The 20,289-nt window shown below is 43.1% G+C and overlaps 2 protein-coding genes across 2 annotated transcripts; both read right to left on the bottom strand.

Moving 5' to 3' along the window:
* Nucleotides 1–1,243: 1,243 nt before the first annotated feature.
* LOC4335031 (uncharacterized) lies at nucleotides 1,244–2,752 on the bottom strand. Its single transcript, XM_026024669.2, has 2 exons — nucleotides 2,647–2,752; nucleotides 1,244–2,536 (listed from the first exon to the last, which is right to left on the bottom strand). The coding sequence occupies exons 1-2, from the start codon at nucleotides 2,658–2,660 to the stop codon at nucleotides 1,603–1,605; spliced, it is 948 nt and encodes a 315-aa protein (XP_025880454.1). The 5' UTR covers nucleotides 2,661–2,752; the 3' UTR covers nucleotides 1,244–1,602.
* Nucleotides 2,753–17,418: 14,666 nt separating this feature from the next.
* LOC4335030 (uncharacterized) lies at nucleotides 17,419–19,834 on the bottom strand. The gene has a single exon (XM_015778827.3). It carries the CDS (start codon nucleotides 19,646–19,648, stop codon nucleotides 17,504–17,506), a length of 2,145 nt encoding a protein of 714 aa, XP_015634313.1. The 5' UTR covers nucleotides 19,649–19,834; the 3' UTR covers nucleotides 17,419–17,503.
* Nucleotides 19,835–20,289: the final 455 nt, after the last annotated feature.

Genomic DNA, 20,289 nt, shown 5'->3' with positions numbered 1-20,289 from the left:
TTACTTACTCATTTTATTTACAACATGAAATTGCTAACATACCTAAAAAGTTTACAAGTGATCTCAGCCAGAGCTGCCGATACATATCTGTAACAAGATGCATTAGTAAGGTTGACAGAAACAATGTTAAAAGAAGGCTCACAGTATTTATATATCTGATGGCACATTTGCTAGAGAGAAAAGGTACAATGACGAAAACCAAGGCATCACATGTGAAAAATATCATCTTTAAACTATTGCTCAAAATGCCAAGAGAGAGTCCTCGGCACTTTGGAGCATAACTCGACATCTATGATGATTCGGCTTCAGGAGATACTCAGACCTCTACCTAGTCAGGTACACAATATCTAGAGATCCCCTGTCACGATAATCACAGTCTGTGGTCGATCGACTGGTACAAATTTTGGGTCTGTTCGTTAGCTGGACGCTGCAGCTGGCTGCGGCGATAGCTGCACTGCCTCAACGGTACAAGCAGTGTAATTTCTACTGTTATATACTGTAGCTGCTACGGCTGTACAGCTGCAGAAAATCTCTACCGAACAGGCCCTTTGACGTAACCCACACAGTCTTACCAAGAATTTTAAGTAGAGCTCAGAGACTAATGGTGCATATGCATATATGGGGCTCCCCTTTACCGTGTTTGATTAAAGAGCCTCGAAAGTTCCGGAATAATTCCCCTGAAGTAAGAAAACACGAACATTACCTCTATCTCAAAGTAAGTTCATTTTCACCTATCTTTAACACGTACACCAATACAAAACAAAACGACCAGAATATCCTTACTTTATCAAATTCCAATACAACTATTTCTCACTTTATCTACTCACAATACAATTATTCTCTATTTTCACAAACTCCAATATACTTTCACAAACTCCGATGCCACGATTACTCTAAAAATGAACTTTTATTTTGGGACAAATGAAGGAAATTAAAAATAAACTTATTACGAGATGGAGGAAATATATAGTAACCAATAAGACGTTTGTGCGCACAATGATCAATCGGTGTGAAGATGTAGTCCTACTCAACAACAGCAAAGACAGGGCATTACTCCCGATCCGAGGAGAGCCCAAACGTGTATAAAATCCTCGTGTGCTGTTTTGTTTGATGTCCATGCTTTTGCCGATCATGACCTTCTATCAATAGACCAGGACACCAATCCTCACCAGGTATAATATGCATGTATTTATACTACCCAAGTGAGAGAACCATGCATATATAATTGAAAAGATAAATTTGCTCCATGTATTACGATAAGGAATCTCACATTTACAGTTTATTTCTAAAAATTGTAAACCCATTCCAAAGCAGCAATTTATTTTATTGTTTTCAAGTGGATAGAAACAGGTCGCACCAAAAGGGCCACCCTAGCTTCTGGACGATCCAGAGAGATATACATGTTTCAAGAAAATATATCATCCAAATATTCTCCTTGAGCCTCTCAACTTCTGCTCCTGGCAGACTATGTTTTTGTTCTGCAGTGAAAACCTCTAACCAACGCTTTCATTTTCAACCTTCATGAAATCTGCATCCTTGATTTCCTTCAATTCCCCCTTCATGTCCCCGGATTCCTTCTTGATTTTGCCTCTACTAACACATCTAATTCAAGCAAGCAATGTTTCTGCCTGCTGTCAAGATCTCCAACTGAATCTTATCATTTTCACCCTTCATCAAATCCATGCTAGTCGTAATTTCCTCCACATTCATCTCATGGTCTTTCAATTCCTTCATAGTTTCTGCCTTTTCAGCACCAAATGCATTTGCAGCTGCCTCTTTCTTGTGTGCCATTACCCTCAATTCCATCATGAGCCTCTCAACCTCCAACCAAAGCATATTATTTTCAATCATCACCTTATCACACTCAGCCTCCAATTCCTGATTCTTCGCTAGAGCTGTCTTAAGCCCTGATTCCAAAGATGCAGCCCTCGCATCCATTTCTGCCTTCTGGACCCCAAGGACCCTCAATTCCTCCACCTTATCCTTAATTTTCTTCTCCGCTTCTAGTTGGTATGTATCGGCAGCATTCATGACCACCAAAACCGCCTTCCTCGCATCCTCTAGGTCCTCCACCTTTGCTTTAATTTGCTTCCTTGCTACTTCTTGGTACGTATCAGCAGCGTTCATTAACAGGAGGCCTGCCTTCCTCGTGTTTGCCAATTCCTCTTCCTTTGTCCTAATTTGCTTCTCTGCTACTTGTTGGTACGTATCGGCAGCATTCATGAACAGCTGACCCGCCTTCCTCGTGTTCTCCCGTTGCTTCACCAGCTCACTGGACAGTTTGGTGTTTTGGTGCTCTAACTCCCGCACCCGGTACTCCAGTGCGGAGACCTTTCTTGAGGACTCATGAGCAACCCTCATCTTCTCTTCTAATAGATTGGTGTTTTCATAACCCAACCTCCTCACCCTGCTCTCCAGGTCACGCTTCTCACTGGACAGTCTAGAGTTTTGTTGCTCCAACTGCCAGTTTTGGTTCTCCAACTGCCTTTTTTGGCTCTCCAACTCTAGCACCCTGTCGAAGTGCCACCACCAGCCCCTGCAGCGAATGTTTGAGAGGGTATTAGAGAAGAGAGATGGGACCATGCTACGTATGTGCATGGGAATTGGATCGATTTGAAAAAATAAAAATGATGTCCACTCGAATACTTGTTCCATGACATGTTGTAGACACTTGGAGGAGATTGCAGCTGCTGTTGTCAAGCACTTGTTGGAGGTCAAAGACGCCTGCCCGTGTCAATGGAATGAAGCTGCCTTGGGTATATATTGAGGGAAGAGGCACAGGATTGACGGGCGGAATGCATTGAGTGCCTGTGAAGAAGAGGATGGAGTGTCGGTGAGGAAGAGAAAAGAAGCAGAGGAGGGAAGGAATGGAGTACTAGTGAAGCGAAGTCACTATGAGGTGGTTGATGATATTTCTTAACAACTTTACTAGAAATATAATTCGTAGCAATGATGCTCAAAATATTACTTGGTATTCTTTATGGTTACAGATATAATCCGCAAGCGCTAGGATATAGCGTTGTAGCATTTCACCCGGAAGTATTCCAAGATATCATATTTATTTAATCCCATGGGAATATTGTTGACGGCTGTTAAGTACCAAATTAACGCCGTCAATACCTGCATAAGACCATAAACATGGAACATCCAACATAGTGGTAGGGCTTATTTCTAACAATTTCCACGAGTGTTAGTGTATATTCATATGCAGGTGACAAACTACCAAAGTTGAGAGGAAATATAAATGAAGGAGGATGAGAATCAAACTCGTATCCGAACTTATGGAGTTTTGGACCCAGAAACCCAATTAAACACCTCCAAATTGGCCAAACATTCATACCAATGAATTGAGGGGCCCAAAATGAGTGTCCAGGACGAAAACTGGAGCGAACAGAGCCACCCCGGGTTCGGCCGAACCCCTGAGTTCGGCCGAACCCTGGCAAAGGCCGTTCGCCCCGGCCCAAGTCCAGTTCGGTAGATAACGCTCTCCTGATGGTGGTTATGACCGTTTCCGGCGCTCCAACCGTCATCCAAATGGACACTTGGCATGAGGAGAGTGAAGATGCTCATAGGATTCCATGGAGGATCTCCACACACCCAAGCAAGCTCCACACTATAAATACCCCTCTCCTCTCTCACCAAGATGTAGAGCTGAATTACAAGAGGCTCTAAGTATGCTTTAGCTTCTTTACATGTTCTATAGTATACTTATAATAGGGAGAGAGTGAAGTAGAAGAAGTCGGAGGAATCCCGGAGTTGTCGGTAATCCTCTCTTTATTCTTGTACTTTGGTAATTACTCTGCTTCAATAGACATATCATTCTGACTAATTAAGATTTGCTTAGTGAGAATTATTCTTGGTTAGTTCCTAATTAGCATACGGGATCATTGTTCACTATAGTCCATTAATTATATAGTGTTTGCTTTAGTGCTTGGCCAGTGCTAGAGTAGTAGTTAATTGCGTGGCGGTGTTAGGGTAATTAATTGCCAGTGGTTGCTGTGTATCCCACAGTACGTTAGAGGTGGGTGTAGAGGTGGTGACAACCCTCAAAAGCACTTAAGTCCTCCCTATTCGGGTACGTAGTAGAGCGACATCTAGTAAACAGCGGGTTGCCAGTGCATGAAGTATCGTGTTAGGATTAAACTTAAGCTTTCCTTAGGCACTGTTTCTCATAAGGAAATCCTCTCTACCCTTTGCCCATATTTATCTTGTGTCCTTGGATGAACCGGAGGAAGAGATAATCACACACATTCCCTTGGATTCGATACCCTTAGAATACTCCGTAGGGGAAGTGCTACTTCGGTATATCCATGCGCTTGCGGATTTTATCTGTGATCGTAAGAAATACCAACAAGCATTTCTGGCGCCGTTGCCGGGGAACGGTTGCTGTTTATCTCCGAACCTTATTCATCCTCATATCCTTTTTATTTTTCTTTCTTCTACCTTCACCCCCGCTACCCCAGAGAAGTATTCCTGTAAAAGTTTTCTCATCCATGGAGCCACTATCTATCTTCCAATTATCTGCTCCTCGGGGTGAATTTTACGAGCCACCTCCTTCATCGGAACCTATTTTAACACCTAGCTATGAAATACGTCCTGAATTCATCAGTATGGCTAGGGAGAAATCTTTCTCTGGTTTAGGCCAGGAAAACCCCTACCATCATCTGCGGGAATTCGAACTGCTTTGCTCGTGCCTTAAGATTCGAGGCATGAAGAAAGAGACTGTTCGGTGGAAATTGTTTCCGTTCTCTCTTCATGAGAGAGCGAAACAATGGTACACATCTACCGTTGGGTGTGTAAACAGTGACTGGGAGAAATTGCAAGATAGGTTATGCCTCGCATTCTTCCCTGTAACCCGTATTACTACTCTTCGTGTAGAAATTCTGAGTTTCCGGCAGATAAATAAAGAATCGATTGGTACAGCCTGGTCTAGATTCACTAATTTAGTTCAGTCTAGCTCAACCCTGTCTATACCCGATTACGTGCTATTGCAACATTTTCATACAGGTTTAGATAGGGAGTCTGCATTCTACCTTGACATAACTGCTGGAGCGTCATTCATGCACAAAACTCCCACCGAAGGCAAGGAAATTCTCGATCGCATATCGAAAAATACCTCCTTTGTCGGGCAGTATGTTGAACCCTATCCAGAGGCATTTGTGTCAGGAAGGGAGGAACCCTCTTTTGCCAAGCTTGAACCTGAGCCTTCAACATCTTCGGTTCTGACTAAAGAGTCCTCCCTGGAGCCATTGCCGGATTCCAAAGAAATTCAAGCTCCGGGTTACGCTCCTAAATTCAGGGATGATCCTCATACCGATTATGAGAAAACCTTAACAGGCATCCTCCCTGATAATACGCCGATAGAGGAAGTAATGGCGGTTCTCCTTCATGAGTCCCCTGAGTCTATTCTAGAACATGATGATCTTCATTTCGTTCAAAAAGATTCTGGCAAGACCTTTGAATTGCACTCCAAAGAACCACCATCACAACCTCCTATCGAGCGTTCAAAATGTTGTTCTCGACATTTGTCAAGAAACAACCTTGTTCTTGCACGATGCATATCTTGAGAAGAAGAACCTGCAAGCCATGGACAAGCTTGAGACATCAACCCTAGAAGATGAGAACTCCACAAATGAGCATGAAATATTCTTTTTCAAAATCCCCCAGGATTCATGCTCACATAAGGAATCCCCAGAATCATGTTCGATTAGTATTGACCCCTCGTGCGAGGACCACAACCGCCTTTCGGGCCTTAACTCTAACATGTTTAGAAGGTTGGTTGTGGATGCTTTTATTTATCATAAATATTGCAAATCTCGTATATGTTGTGGCACTAATCCTGCAGCGAGATGTCTCCATGGTCGAGCTTGTGACCATAAACAAAGCACTGCCGGGAGATACCCCGGATTATCTTGGTAAGTTTTTTTTCCAATAAAAGCAAGAACCAGTTTTTAGGATAGTATGCACCTTCGGGTATTCTTGGTCAATAACCATTTCAGGTTGAGATTAAGAACGAGAGACGTATGATGCCTAAGAACTCGGGAGCCATATCAACTGTACATTTTGGTGATCCTTGGTGTTGAAACACACTTTATGAAGACTCCAACATCACACACTTGGTTTTTGATGTCTTACGACACAAAAGTCCAAGTGTGGGGGGAGGTCAACGAGCTTGCGTGACGAGTTCCATCAACCAAGGTCATCCTGGTTTGCAGTTAGCCTTACCTTGCTTGAGTAAAAAAAAAGAAAAAAAAAGAAAAGAAAAGAGAGACGGGAAAAAAAAAGATGGGAGAAGAGAAGAGGACAAGAGAGCTGACATGCTACCTCTAGATAATAGACCGCATTATGTGCGAGTCTTTTCTTGCTATACACCTTGCCAATAGTGATCTTGCTGCTTGGTTGCACCCAGCCCCTCTCTTGAGCTCATGTGCCACCTGGGTTAGCCTTCATCCACTCCTAGCCGCGCACAACTTCTCGCTCCCGCAACACCTGCATGCATACAAGCAAGAGGGGATGCCCTCTTCTTTTCAAGGTGTTTGCTGCTCCACTCCAGTTAGCACTTGCATGCTTGCCAAAAAGAGATGTATCCTACGTCTCTTCAGCATTGCGCCGACGGAACACTCCTTCAAGGCACAAGGTTCTTGCACTAGAGGTGTATGCAGAACCAAACCACTCACCTGAGTTGGCATGGTCAAAATGCCTTCCTCCGCCACAACCCACATCAAGATGGAGGAGAGATTGACAATCACATGTGACCAAGCCACTGCTCCAGAAGTTTCAACATACACATCATGCTGGCGGTAAGTACACTTAGGTATACGAAATGCAGCAAAAGATTCACCATTTCTTTTACTCATACTTATCTCTAGTTGAGTCTGGCTTGATCATGCATAGTTATGCGTCCTCGGTCCATTTTCGTATGCTATGGTTTGGGTGGTCGTCGACATTCATAGGTTTTTTAAATTGAGCATGATGCTTAGGATAAATAGCCTGCTTTAATCAAAGTTGACGTGGTGTCAAGTTTGCTTAAATGAACCATAGAGCCAGTACTTTCATAGACTTCGGATGTATATCCTTCGTGGACTAACCCCTGCAGGAAACTTTTTGATTTGACGGGTAAGTTCTCAAGCACGAATCACACTGGAGGTAAGTCAAGGGCCAGGAACAAATCAATTGCCAAAATAGACAAAGGAGAAACATATCACCTCTCAAGGTGCACGGTACGTATATTTCCAAATGCTCCTTTGCTGTGTTATGTAAGTTTATCTCAGCCCTGTATGAGTTTTGCTTGAATAAAAGTTTGGTGAACAAAAAAAATGTTTTTAATGTCTCTCAAAAAAATGAGAAAATAAAAATCATGGCAAATTTGTGGGATCCACGCTCTTTAAGTTTTGAATCCAATTCCTTTTTGTGTGGATGTGAAGAACTAATCTTGGGGCTATGATAAAATCTTTTCAAATCTTTATACTCCCTCGGGTATTTGTTGTCCACTAACCTTTTGCAGGAAATAAAAAAGGACAACTAAGGAGCAGTGTACAATAACTCCAACACCCATACCACGCTTCTTGGTTTATCAGAGAGTTGCACAGGGAACCAAGCAAAACAACACTTTGTTACAGTGATTTGGTTCAAAGCTTGGTAAGACCTATCTGGTAAGAATTCGAAACACCTTGTGCATCCTCATGTCCACCCTGCTAAGTTACCCATCACCTCTATTGCTGCCATACAAAAAAATAAAAATATAAAAATATATAAAAAAATAAAAAAAGTGAAATAAAATAAAAGTAATTTTAGGCACTTCATGCGCCTAGAATTACTTGAATAAAATTTGGCTCACCGGTACTTTACCCTGGTAGAAGCCCATTTTGCTTTGCGATGTTCTTGAATAAAGACAAGGTACAGAACAAGTGTGGGGGAGTCTTTTCGGTACTCCCGACGCGCAACAGCATCAACTCAACATGACAATCTGATGAACACTGGCCAACGGCTGCGCACAAAATTCAGCAGCCAGAACCGAATCTTGGCTGGGTCGGTTGAACCAAGTATTTGCCCAACCCATGCCTGGCCCGGTTCTGTCATCCTTCGCCGTGTGGTCAGGTTTGCACGTCTCCTCCCTTATCCTCCCCTGGTTGTGAGTTAAACTTGGCAGAAAGTTTGAATACAAATTTAGTTTGACTCCAAATGAAAATGAAAACATTAACTCTCAATGAATAGAATTTTCCTATGATTGATCATGTATACTTTTTATTCTTTGCTAACACTTGTCACTTGTGAACAACCATCTATTGTAGGGAACCTTGCTAATTGTTAACAGTGAAATTTGGTAAGCCTGGAGTAGTCATCGGCTTAGAATCAGCATCGGCTTCGAAGTCCTGAGATTAGCCGATGAGAGTTGTCAAGTCGTCAGTTGTCGGATTCTTGCTATATTCGGTTAAAGAAATTGATCTACTAAAGGAAGCTTATCCAGAAGAGACCGAGTTCAAAGAGAATGCGGCACGACAAGTTATCTATTAATTAGGAATAGTTTGTTAGTTTCCTTTTATCTTTAGGAAAGTGTGTTTAGTGTCGTATAAGGACATTATCTTTTCCTTTTATCTTTAGGAAAGTTTCTTTCTTGTCCGGCAAGGACTTGTATCAACCCATGGGTATAAATATGTACACCCAGGGTCTATGTAATCTATCTTCATGATCAATACAATTCGGCGCATCGCCACCTTTTACCTTTTCTACTTTATTTTATCGTCCGGCGGGACTTGGCACCTGACGTGGGGCTGCATCGGTGTTCGATCTCCGGCTAAGGGGTAAGTCCAATGCTCCGCCGGCCCAGGCAATTGTATCGTTTACGTCGGCGTCGTTCAAGGCTGCATCAGTACATTCGACCTCTTGAATTGCTCTGGTTTGGATGATATATTTGCCTTCCTATTTATCATATGTCTCTGTTAATCTAGTCTTAGCATATCAATTTAGCTCTATCGGCTACTTCTCGTTTTAGGGTTTCTGCCGGTATCGGCTAAATCGTGTTGCTAGATTAGATTAGTTTAGACATCTACCACCCTAAAAACTCAGTCAATGGTTTGATTGTCTAGATATTATGTTTCTTTTCATACTTAGTGCTGCATCAGTTAAGCTTGATCTACTAAGTCGTGCTTAGAACCATAATCTCTAACCTGCTTCTTGATTGCCAATAAGGGTTTCATCGGGGTTTCAGCCGGTGAGTTATCTGGACGTTGCATCGGCTCATAAGGATTGCATATACATATAAGTTGGATTTAGCCGATGGCAACAAAGGTTTCACTATTTAATCTAATCTTGTGGATTTATTGGCATCGGACCTCCAGCCGATGTATACTTTAACCATCGGATCAGTGCTTATTCTATCATGTCATTGTTAGCCGATTGGTTTCTATTGGATTATATTATTGTTATATTTTATTATCATCAGCCGATTGCGTTTATATCATTAACTACATTGGACATAAAGCCGATAGCTCAGAACCCTATCGCCATCGGCTAGCATCGGCTATTGGCTGGTATGGGCATCGGCTGAAAGTACTCCATCGGCGTGTCAGCCGATCAGTTATTTGATCTATTGTTTACATATCTTGTCAGTTGCAGGATCAAACTGACTGGCACGCCCGCATCTTATCAATCTTTGGACCTGCACAGGAGTTAAGCAGATCTCCTAGGCCGGTGTGTTCGATTTTTTCGTCAACATAATCAGCAGGTAAAACAGCCGATAGGCTGACAAGCCGATGTAGTGATTCCAGCCGATGCCGATACCAGCCGATAGCCGATGCCAGCCGATAGCGATAGGGTTCTGAGCTATCGGCTATATGTCCAATGTAGATAATGATATAAAGGCAATCGGCTGACGATAATATAATATAGTAATATAATCTAGTAGAAACCAATCGGCTAGCAATGATATGATAGAATAAGCACTGGTCCAAAGGCTAAAGCAAACATTGGCTGGAGGTCCGATGCCAATAAATCTACAAGATTAGATTAAACAATAAAATCTTTATTGTCATCGGCTAAGTCCAACTTATATGTATATGTAATCCTTATGAGCCGATGCAACGTCCAGATAACTCACCGGCTGAAACCCCGATGAAACCCTTATTGGCAATCAAGAAGCAGGCTAGAGATTATGGTTCTAAGCACGACTTAGTAGATCAAACTTAACAAATGCGGCACTAAGTATGAAAAGAAACATTATATCTAGACAATCAGGCCATTGACTGAGTTTTCAGGGTGGTAGATGTCTAAGCTAATCTAATCTAGCAACACGATTTAGCCGATACCGGTAGAAACCCTAAAACGAGAAGCAGCCGATAGAGCTAAATTGATATGCTAAGACTAGATTAACAAAGACATATGATAAATAGGTAGGCAAATATATCATCCAAACCAGAGCAATCCAAGAGATCGAATGTACTAATGCAGCCTTGAACGACACCGACGTAAACGGTACAATTGCCTGGGCCGGCAGAGCATTGGACTTACCCCTTAGCCGGAGATTGAACACCGATGCAGCCCCACGTCAGGTGCCAAGTCCCGCCGGACGATAAAATAAAGTAGAAAAGGTAAAAGGTGGCGATGCGCCGAATTGTATTGATCGTGAAGATAGATTACATAGACCCTGGGTGTACATATTTATACCCATGGGTTGATACAAGTCCTTGCTGGACAAGAAAGAAACTTTCCTAAAGATAAAAGGAAAAGATAAAGTCCTTATAGGACACTGAACACACTTTTCTAAAGATAAAAGGAAACTAACAGACTATTCCTAATTAATAGATAATTTGCCATGCCGCATTCTCTTTGAACTCGGTCTCTTCTAGATAAGCTTCCTTTAGTTGATCAATTTCCTTAACCGAATATAGCAAGAATCCGACAACTGAAACAACTCTCATCGGCTAATCTCAGGACTTCGAAGCCGATGCTGACTCTAAGCCGTTGACTACTCCGGGCTTACCAAATTTCACTGTTAACACTAATCTATGTAATTGATATGTGTGATATGGTTATGACAAAAGAAATTATTGTCCAACTGTCATGATACTTGGGATTTTGTCTTTGCGAAAATTTTAAAAAAATTCTTTTAGAGCAATACTCCTCAGTGACTATGTTATTACCTACCAAGGCCATATATGATTCTCATTGCAAAATCCTGATATATGTTTAGGCTGCTTGGCATTACATTGAGCTTTGTCAAATTATTGTGACCCGTGTGAGATGCTTTTCATACTTTAATGATCAAGATTACACGCACACTCCACATACACACACTATGCTAAACTTCTACACTAGAAGCTAGCATCCCTCATCCATCATTTATTTTATTCATTATCCACAAAATAAATACTCCACGTCATTTATGCCTTTTCCTCCAATATTCTTTCAAAGAAAAAAAACAGAGATAGAGAGAGGCGTGGCTATGCAAAAGAAGGAAAAAAAAGTCTTGCTCATACAAGTATGGAGTATTGAAAAAAAAAAGAGAAAAAATGAATAAAAAAAATCTTGCTCATACAAAGTATAGGGCATGATGAAAAAAAAAGGTAGCCATGCACTCTCTCAAATTTCCAAAGAGAGAAAATTGGAGGAGGAGGTATATCAAAGGAGTAGTTATCTTCTATTTTCCTTTTTCCACCCATAAAACAACCATACACATACATACCCATACGCATATCACACACATGCACATTCTTGATCAGAGAGTATGACTTGCTATCTCCTTGGGTCTGGTATTTTGGCTTTGCAATATATGTGATGCAGGTATGCCCCGATTGATCCCTACCGAGCTCCACCTATATAGCCTTTTAGAATAGGGACAATTCAGCAAACATGCCTTGGTGAGGATCCACAAATAAAATCACATGAGTGATTTGAGATAAAGTCATTCAAGGAGTATAGCTACTTTGCAAAAATATATGAAAACCCAAGAGATTGACAGGAGAAACAAGAAGGACTTGAGTCACAACCGTTCCATTCATCAATTACCCAAGATGGTAAGTTAGACAGTGCAAAGTTCACAGGTACAGGTATGGCTTAGAATAATTTGTGTACTTGTATTATATCTTGGAAAGTTTTATTCCACATTAATCCTTAACCATTACTCGGGACGAGTAAAGAGCTAAGTGTGAGGGTTTGTTGACGGCTGTTAAGTACCAAATTAACGCTGTCAATACCTGCATAAGACCAAAAACATGGAACATTCAACATAGTGGTAGGGCTTATTTCTAATAATTTCCACGAGTGTTGGTGTATATTCATATGCAGGTGACAAACTACCAAAGTTGAGAGGAAATATACATGAAGGAGGATGAGAATCAAACTCGTATCCAAACTTATGGAGTTTTGGACCCAAAAACCCAATTAAACATCTCTAAATGGGCCAAACATTCATACCAATGAATTAAGGGGCCCAAAATAAGTGTCCAGGACGAAAACTTGAGCGAACGGAGCCGTCTTGGGTTCGGCCGAACCCCTGAGTTCGGCCGAACCCTAGCAGAGGCCGTTCGCCCCGGCTCAAGTCCAGTTCGGTAGATAACGCTCTCCTGATAGTGGTTATGACCGTTTTCGGTGCTCCAACCGTCATCCAAATGGACACTTGGCATGAGGAGAGTGAAGATGCTCATAGGATTCCATGGAGGATCTCCACACTCCCAAGCAAGCTCCACACTATAAATACCCCTCTCCTCTCCCTCATTTGACACACACCAAGATGTAGAGCTGAATTACAAGAGGCTCTAAGTATGCTTACTTCTTTACATGTTCTATAGTATACTTATAATAGGGAGAGAGTGAAGGAGAAGAAGTCGGAGGAATCCCGGAGTTGTCGGTAATCCTCTCTTTATTCTTGTACTTTGGTAATTACTTCGCTTCAATAAACATATCATTCTGAGTAATTAAGATTTACTTAGTGAGAATTATTCTTGGTTAGTTCCTAATTAGCATACGGGATCATTTTTCACTATAGTCCATTAATTATATAGTGTTTGCTTTAGTGCTTGGCCAGTGCTAGAGTAGTAGTTAATTGCGTAGACACGGTGTCTGGGTAATTAATTGCCAGTGGTTGCTGCATATCTCACAATACATTAGAGGTGGGTGTAGAGGTGGTGACAGCCCTCAAGAGCACTTAAGTCCTCCCTGTCCGGGTACGTAGTAGAGCGACATCTGGGAACAACGGGTTGCCAGTGCCTGAAGTATCGCGTTAGGATTAAACTTAAGCTTTCCTTAGACACGGTTTCTCATTAGGAAATCCTCTCTACCCTTTGCCCATATTTATCTTGTGTCCATGGATGAACCGGAGGAAGAGATAATCACACACGTTCCCTTGGATTCGATACACTTGGAATACTCTGTAGGGGAAGTGCTACTTCGGTATATCCGTGCGCTTGCGGATTTCTATCTGTGATCGTAAGAAATACCAACAAATATATGATAAGAGAGTACTATGCTAGTAATTTATATCACTTGTATAGATCAAAGTCTAATGCATGGATTAATCATTTTAGGGATAAAGATAGATTGACACACAAGGAACTAAACAAAATATTCTCACTAAAATAATAATCTAAGCTAAGTGGAGAAAGAATAAGAAAAGAATCATTTATGTACTTATAGTATATAGTCATTTTAGTCTATACTTGCTATTGTACAATTATGCAGCCAATACCCCATAACTATGCCCTCCTGGTATATCGAGAAACCACCTCTGATTGTTGAGTTCCTTACGATAATTCATCATGGCCATCCAACCGGTAATAGATACGGAGGAGTACCCACACCAGGAAAATACCTTAGCCTATATATGCCATAGTACAAAAAAATCGGACCGGGCCAGTGGTTGAACCGGAAAAAACCGGAACTAGCGACCTTGGCGGTTCAGTTCACCAAAAAGATCGTCCCTGCAATCGAATTGGTAAAAAACGGTGAACAGGTGGTTTTTATGGGAACCGGTGAACCAGTGCCATTTTTTAAGAATCGAACCGGTTTTTAATTTGTCTATGGTAGTATGGCATTATGAATTTATTATATTACCACACTACATTTATTTTTTTAATGTTGTGACCATATAATAATAGATATACTAGTTTATTTATGCATATTTTCACCAATTTGTGATGGTTCTATATTTATAATAATGCAAATCAAATATAATATTAAAAATAAAAAACGGCGGTTCGACCAGTGACCCGACGGTTCAATCGGTGAACCGGTGAACCGGCGGCCAGAGCAGGTTGACTCCCGGTCCGGTTTTTTTACTAAGATATACGCACTTGGAGGAATACCGCGTACTGAGCTGTCACCATTAGTGGCCTACCTCTACAGATCCATGGCATATAGCACCATATAATGGTATCTAATAATCTAAGCACCGCATTTACATTACTAAATACTACTCTACATCTCTGCATATGACAGAGCAATCAAATAATTGAACACCAAACCAATACCATTGCATAGCTCCAGTAAGCTAGCTACATAATTATTACGAGTCATGTATGAACTAAAGTCAGTACTCGAATAATTATATAAATGAAGCAAAGGAACAAAACTATATAAAGAAGAATATTTCATTACTGAATAAAGTCTTACAAGATAGAGGGAAGCTACTAGAGGCATACCCGAAATCTCCGGAATACTTGAAGAACTAAGAAACTTTTCTAATTCTACTCCACTAGCACTAGAACAAAGTAAATAAACTAGAGAGAGCTTCTTGCTGGATCCTTCTTGGTGTGTGTTGAAATGGAGAGAGTGAGGCCCATAAATAGGCTGCTAAATTGCTAATGATGGTTGTGACAGCTGGAAATGTCCTAAACACCCCGCAACCATCATTGGGAAGCAATCTAGGACATCCACGTGGAAGGCCAAGATGAATGGCGCCAGAGGCGGTTCAACCGAACCCTGGGTTCGGCCGCCCAGGGCTAGCCGGCTAGCCCATCTGGCCCATTCTTTCTCCAATGCTTTGCTTGATGGATCTTAAACTGGCATGGTGGTTTGGCCCCATTTACGAGTGTTCTAATGGGTTTCTGGGCCCATTCATCCGTAAGTCTGCCACACGTCGAGCTCTGATTGATCGAACGGTTATTTGCATCGCTTTCCCTCCATTTATATGATCTCCTGCATATGAATACTTTGCTAAGTACAAGTGGAAATAGATTATTCTTAAACAAATATGCATGCAAGCATTGCTAGTTCTCCTTTATTCCTGGATGTATTGACGGTCGAAATTCATCTATAATGACCGTCAACAAACCCCCCAAGCTTAAGCCTTTGCCCGTCCCGAGTAAAGAACTTGCAAAGACAAACTCAGTTGTTGATCAGGAGTTGCTACAATGATGTATATCTCAAAGGTACAGGGTGCATAGTTTGAGTACTCTCTCTCTCGTTAAGTGAGTTAGCACGGTGGCTTACGCATACGCCCAATACCTATGGGACACATGCTTCTCTTTTATCTTGGACGATTGAGAGATAGAACGGTTAGTAGAGCACTACTTACTCATTTCTTGTCTAACTTTTATTCCAGAAGTTTTCAAATGATTTTGCAAATAAAAAGACCAAGTTACACAAGTGATTCCCTCATTCACTCAAGTGATTCCCTTGCCATTTTTGCCCTATCCTACAGCTTAAGTATGCAAAGTTTGGAAGAGATCAAATGAGGCATACTTGCATTCACATTTATTACTAAGTCATAAAGCCAGGCCAAAGAAGATCAAGATCGTGCATGTGTGTGATATATGGTAGTGGATATGGAATGAAATAACTCCCTTTTTTTTTACCTCTTTTTCCATTTTTTTTCAAAAATTGAGAGAGTGTTTGGCTAGCCTTTTTTTGTAGAAGTTTTGAGAGAAAGATCGTGCCTCATACTTTGTACGAGCAAGATTTCTTTTTCCTCTCCTTTTCTCATATGAAAAATATACTATAACCGAGAGTGGGTTTTTATCCCTCGTGGAGACACCCCCTCCTTTTGCGCATGTCACCCAAAAAGTCATCATTTTTTTTAAAAAAAAGATTGACATGATAGATCAATATGAAATATATCATTTCAAAAACATGTAAATTTAAATTCAACATATACAAGTATAAACAAAAATAACAAATTTCACTTCAAATAGTACGTACTGTTTATATGCATATTTTTTATTTTTTTACTTGCATAGGTTGAATTTGAATTTTCATATTTGATAATATATTTTATATTGATATATCATATGAATTTTTTTTTCAAATTTTTGATACCTATCTAAGTGACATGCAAAAATGAGGATAAATATACGGAAAAAAAAAATCAGCGGAGCTGATTTGACTTCCACTGTAACCGATGTATATATACCAGATGCGGATTGTCATCCCTCAAAAGTATGTCCCATCATTGCTTACATGTCATCTAAATAGTTATAAAAAAATTTGAAAAATATTAACAAGATAGATTAATACGAAACATGCTGTCATGGTTATGGATACCACATATCTAATAGTAATCGACTAAACTTGACGGGGCTCACCATATACCAAGTCTTATAAGGAATCATACCTCATATATTTAAGGAGTTTCAGATAAGAACAACGAGTAGAGTTCTATATGGAAACAAAAAGGACTACTCGGATTGTATCCATACTTGTCTCCCTAATTCTACTTAGACAAGAGAATATCTATGGGTATAAATACAAGACCTCCTAGGAGAAGAGAGGGGAGAAAGACACACGACACAGATCGACACACAAGTTAGAGTAGACACCAACACACGCCATGAAACATCAACATCAAAGATAAGCCTAGAAAAACCCAATATGGTTTCTGCGGAGGCCGACAAGAGGGATCTAGCGCCATCTCTAGTCTTGATGAGTTCGTACTCGAGGAGAAAGACTACCCTGTCGTCAACTACATGTTGGTTATCTATGCTGCCAAATCGATGACAGCTAGATAGGTTATCCCAAATATTGTACTTGTATGATCCAGATGAATAAAGAGCAACACCGGCTTCGGCCAACAGGAGTAGGGCTATTACTTGTCAGATAAAGGGCCTGGACCTGTATAAAAATCCTTATCTCTATTTCTTTTACTTCAATCTCACATATACCCTGGTACCGACGATCTCCATACTATGCAAATACCGTAGTCGTGATCTCAAACATCGATACATACCACTACACAAACATGCAAAGCCAAATTCGATTTCAAGTTGCAACAAAAAGAACAAATTAAACTGAAAATAGTTATCGTACATTTGCAGTTATATTTGTTATTTTTATTACAACTTGTAGAAGTTAAAATTGTCTATGCATGTTTGTGGAGTGATATATTTCATATTAGTCTATCTTGTATTTTTTTTCTAATTTTTTATAACTATTTAAGTGACATGCACGAAACGAGTGCATATCCGCTCGAGGGATGCATATATACTCGCGAAATCATCCATCCATTGGGATGTTCCGGTGTTGCAGACTTGTATGCCCAAAAAAATAAAAATGAGACAAAGTCTACCTCAGTAAACTATACCATATCACTAGCATATTCAGCACACTTGAAATGCTGCTTAGGTTTGTTTATACGATACAGCCCAGCGTGTTCAGCCAACAGCCACACCAGCGTGATGAGCTCACCCCCACTGTTGAGCTGCTTCGCATGCGACTCCCTGCTGCACCGGTTGCCGGCGTACAGCAGCATCTCCACCCACACCTCGAAGATCACCGGCAACAACCACCCGCCGCCGCCGTCCGACGACATCCGCCGCTCCTTCTCCTTCAGCAGCAGCTCGTCGGCGAGCAGAGCGCCGGCGAAGACGCCATGGCTCCTCACATTCTGATCGCCATTGTAGGCGTTGTCACGTAGCATCGCCGCCAGCTTCTTCCTCTCCGGCGTCCTGGAGGCGGAGGTCGGGTCGTCGACGTGCAGCTGGAACAGCCTGGTGACCATGCTTAGGACGTCGATGAAGCGGCAGCTGGAGGAAGAAGACGATGATTCGTGGGTGTCCTTGCGTTCCCGCCATATCCTGGCCATGTCTTCGCATGTCACCTGGTACAGCCTCCGGAGCACGAGGCCCGGGAGCATGTCGGGGCGTATGGCGACGAGGAACATCATGTAGTTGGACAGCGCGCGGACCGCCTCCGTGAGCTGCCGCGCCGCCGCCGCCCTGTCGCCGGCGTTGGCTGGAGAAGATCGGTCGCCGCCGCTGACGGCGAGGTAGATGTCCGTGGCGACGTGCCAGGTGAGGATGCCTTGGTGGAACTCCTCGCCGAGGCTGGCGGCGAGGTCGCCGTCAAGTCCGTGGCGCCGGAGCGCGCGCTGGCCTCTCGTTGTCCTGATGGCGTCGAGCTCGGTGGTCGACATGGAGTCCACGGCTCTCAACATGTTCTGGATGTGTCCGAACACGAGCTCCTTGACCTCGTCGGAGATGACGATGCTGCCGGCGTTGACGTGCCTGTTCCACCAGCTCCCGAGCCCGGCCTTCTCCGCCGCCGCGCCGAGCCGCTCCGCCGCGCCGTCGCGGGTGCAGAAGTGGAGCACGTTGAACTGCCCCATGGTGCCGGACCAGTACCTGTGCCCGTCCCGGTGGACGAGCCGCCGGAGCGACGCGACGGCACGGCGGAGGCGGGACCACCGGCCGGTGCAGAGGGCCTCGTGGCGGAGCCACGCCCACCGCGTGGTCTGCAGCAAGGCGGCGATCCACGTCGACCCGACCGCCCGGCACAGCGACGTCGTCTCCAGGACGAAGGCGGCGACCAGCAGCGCGTAGGTGATGTCGACGTCGATCTGCCGGTAGCTGCCGAGGTCGTCCTCGAGGCGGAACAGGCCGAGCGCGGCGGCGACGGCGAGCGGCGAGACGACGCGGATGGCGAAGCCGAACCAGGTGTGCATCACGGCCGCCTTGGTGTAGAGGATGTCGTACATGAGGGAGAGCTCCATCTCCACCACCCGGCACATCTCCTTCCACCCGTAGGAGAAAATCTTGGGGTCGTAGTCGCCGGAGTCCACCTCCACCGACGAGTCCGCCATGGCGCGCTTGCAGATATGGAAGTGGAAGTGAGCAACAAGAAGAAGCTCCTCCTCGTCGGCCTCCTCGCCGTCACGCCGAGGCAGCGACGACGGAGGGTAGTACTGAACCCGACGCTCCGGCGGCGTCTTGACGACATTGACGGAGCTCCGGATGCTGCTGAGGTTGGCGTACTTGAGCGCCCATGTCCGCTCGCCGTACTTGAGGACGCCAATGGCGAACATGAGCATGGCGGCCGAGAGCAGCGTGGTGGTGGTGCCGGCGAAGGAGCGGTAGATGACGTTGGCGGCGCCGAGCGCCTGGGGGACGAGGCCGAACACGAGGTGGCGCTTCCAGAGCTGGTTGTCGGCGAGGGAGTAGGCAGTGATGTTGTCCGGGCCGCCGAGGTGGAGCAGCAGGAACGGCGCCCAGAACGCCACCAGCCGCCGCCGCTCGTGGCCGACCGAGAGGTGGCCGATGGTGAACGTGGCGACGAAGTCGGCGAGCTGGTACGCCGGCCAGACCACCAGCTTCAGCACGGCGGAGGCGCCCACGCGGCGGAACCCGGCGAAGAAGAGGAGGACGAGCTGGAGGAAGAAGCTGACCAGCAACAGGATCTCGATCGCCCATTCGTTCAGGACGTGCATCACCCCTCCTCCCGCCATTGTTGCTAGCTAGCTGCGCCAGCTTCAATTCAATGTCTACATGGACATGGTTAACAACCAAGTTGCTCACAAGTGTCCATCGTGTAATCCCAAAAAACGTGCAAGTTTCATACATGTACAGCAGTAAGAAAAAGGACTTGGTTGGGAAAGTGATTTCATCTCTAGATGAGATATCCTCTCGTTTCGTTCATGCCACCTAAATAGGTATTAAAAGATTAGAAAAAAATTAACAACATAGATTAATATGAAATATATCACCCCACAAACATATAAGTTTAAATTTAACTTATATAAGTTGTAACATAAATAATAAATATAGTTGTGAACGTGCGATAAATTTGTTATTTTTGTTGCAACTTGTAGAAGTTGAATTTGGTTATATATGTTTGCGGAGTGATATATTTTATATTAATCTATATTGTTAATTTTTTTAAAATTTTTAGTAACTATTTAGATAACACGTAAACAATAAGTGATGTCCCTCGAGGAATATATTAATCCACATCCGATGTGGTCGGTACTTGATGGAAGCAGCTAGTACGTGAGTACCTAATCGATGAAGTCCATTCTTATAGGCCCACACATCATAGTCACACATTATTCTGACGTGAAGTACTGCTCCATCTCTATTCTTGTTTTTT

This window comes from Oryza sativa, chromosome 4 (genome assembly GCF_034140825.1).
Source record: "Oryza sativa Japonica Group chromosome 4, ASM3414082v1".
Taxonomy (NCBI): domain Eukaryota; kingdom Viridiplantae; phylum Streptophyta; class Magnoliopsida; order Poales; family Poaceae; genus Oryza; species Oryza sativa.
Note: the sequence above shows the minus strand (reverse complement) of the source record. Positions and strands in the feature narration are given on the sequence as shown.